This window comes from Helobdella robusta, assembly GCF_000326865.2.
Source record: "Helobdella robusta unplaced genomic scaffold HELROscaffold_24, whole genome shotgun sequence".
NCBI lineage: Eukaryota > Metazoa > Annelida > Clitellata > Rhynchobdellida > Glossiphoniidae > Helobdella > Helobdella robusta.
In genome coordinates this window covers 1,297,359-1,298,803 of record NW_008704261.1, presented here as the reverse complement: position 1 = coordinate 1,298,803, position 1,445 = coordinate 1,297,359, and the positions used below count along the sequence as shown (strand labels likewise).

The 1,445-nt window shown below is 43.4% G+C and overlaps 1 protein-coding gene across 1 annotated transcript in view; it reads left to right on the top strand.

Annotated features, from left to right (window-relative positions):
* Nucleotides 1-483: 483 nt before the first annotated feature.
* HELRODRAFT_172670 (hypothetical protein) overlaps nt 484-1,445 on the top strand; it is a gene marked incomplete at both ends in the record, with an annotated part of 1,462 nt that continues 500 nt past the window's right edge. The window contains 2 exons of the mRNA XM_009019332.1: nt 484-1,058; nt 1,126-1,395. Of these exons, the coding sequence (XP_009017580.1) occupies nt 484-1,058; nt 1,126-1,395 (845 nt within the window). The remainder of the gene's footprint in view (nt 1,059-1,125; nt 1,396-1,445) is intronic.

Here is a 1,445-nt window from a genome sequence, read left to right as displayed (position 1 = left end):
AAATTTATCTTTCACAATGTCAAGCGGTCGGTTGGCTATAACACTGGTCAACACCCAAAAAATTTCCTAAGGTCTTTTGGCTGATTTATGGAAATTTTGATGTCCTGAATCCAAATATCACATTGGTTTTTCTAGATCAGGTCAACTTTCTAAGCTATGGCCATATCTTCATTTTCACTTTTTTGTGTACAGTCCCAGGTATTTTCGCTGTATGTGATGCTTTGTTCTTAATCACTTCATCACTATGAAGAATTTGCAATTTTAATTAATTGGTATTTTTATGTTTCCCCTATGCACACACACACACACACGTTCAATGCATTAAATCACGTAACTACAGTCACGTGATCAGACAATCGCAGACATGCCCGGACGAGGCTGTGTATAACTATGGATAGTTACGTCAGCATTTTCCAAATCTGAGCCATATAGCAGATTGCATTAGTATAGGTATCAGTTGCAAACGAATCGCAAGCGAACGACATGGCTTCCAAGAGAAGATCTTGTAAAAATAAACCCGACGTATTTTGCTATATCTGCGGTGAATACACACTTGTTCATAACAGGAATCAAGTCACATGTTTCATAAAGCGTGCTTATCATGCTTATTTTGGTATTAAACTTGGTGACCAGGATAAAGATTGGGCGCCACACATGGTATGCAAAGCTTGCACCGTGTATCTGCATCAGTGGACCAAGGGCAAGAAGACGTGTCTGAAGTTTGGAATTCCCATGGTTTGGCGGGAGCAGAGAAACCATGACACTGACTGCTACTTCTGTAGCATCGATCTGACTGGGATAAACAGAAAGAACCGAAGCAGCCTCGAGTATCCTGATTTGCAATCCGCACGTCGTCCTGTAGCTCATTGTGATGATATTCCAGTACCTGTGTTTCACAAACTTCAAGACATCAGTGATGACGAATCCTCCAGTGATGAAGATCAGGAAACAGAAGAAGAATGGCCAGTTGTTGACGATGAAACTCCACAGCTTTTTTCCCAACAGGAGCTAAATGATCTAGTTCGCGACCTCAGCTTGTCAAAGGCCTCTGCTGAACTGTTGGCATCCAGATTGAAAAAAAAACCTCCTCTCTGGCTGTGCTCGCATCACCCTGTACCGCAACAGGCATCAAGAGTACCTCCAATTTTTCTCGGAGGTGCAGGACTTGGTGTACTGCACAGATATTGCACAGCTTCTGCACCACCTGGGAGTGCCGCAGTACAAGCCCGAAGACTGGAGACTGTTCATTGACAGCAGCAAGCGGTCACTGAAATGTGTTCTACTGCACAACGGCAACCAGTTTGCCTCTGTGCCCCTTGCTCACTCTACTAAACTGAAGGAGAAGTATGAAGCGGTGAAGTATGTGCTGGAGATGATTCGTTATGATCAGCATAAGTGGGTTATTTGTGTCGACCTGAAGATGGTGAATTTTTTGTTGGGGCAAC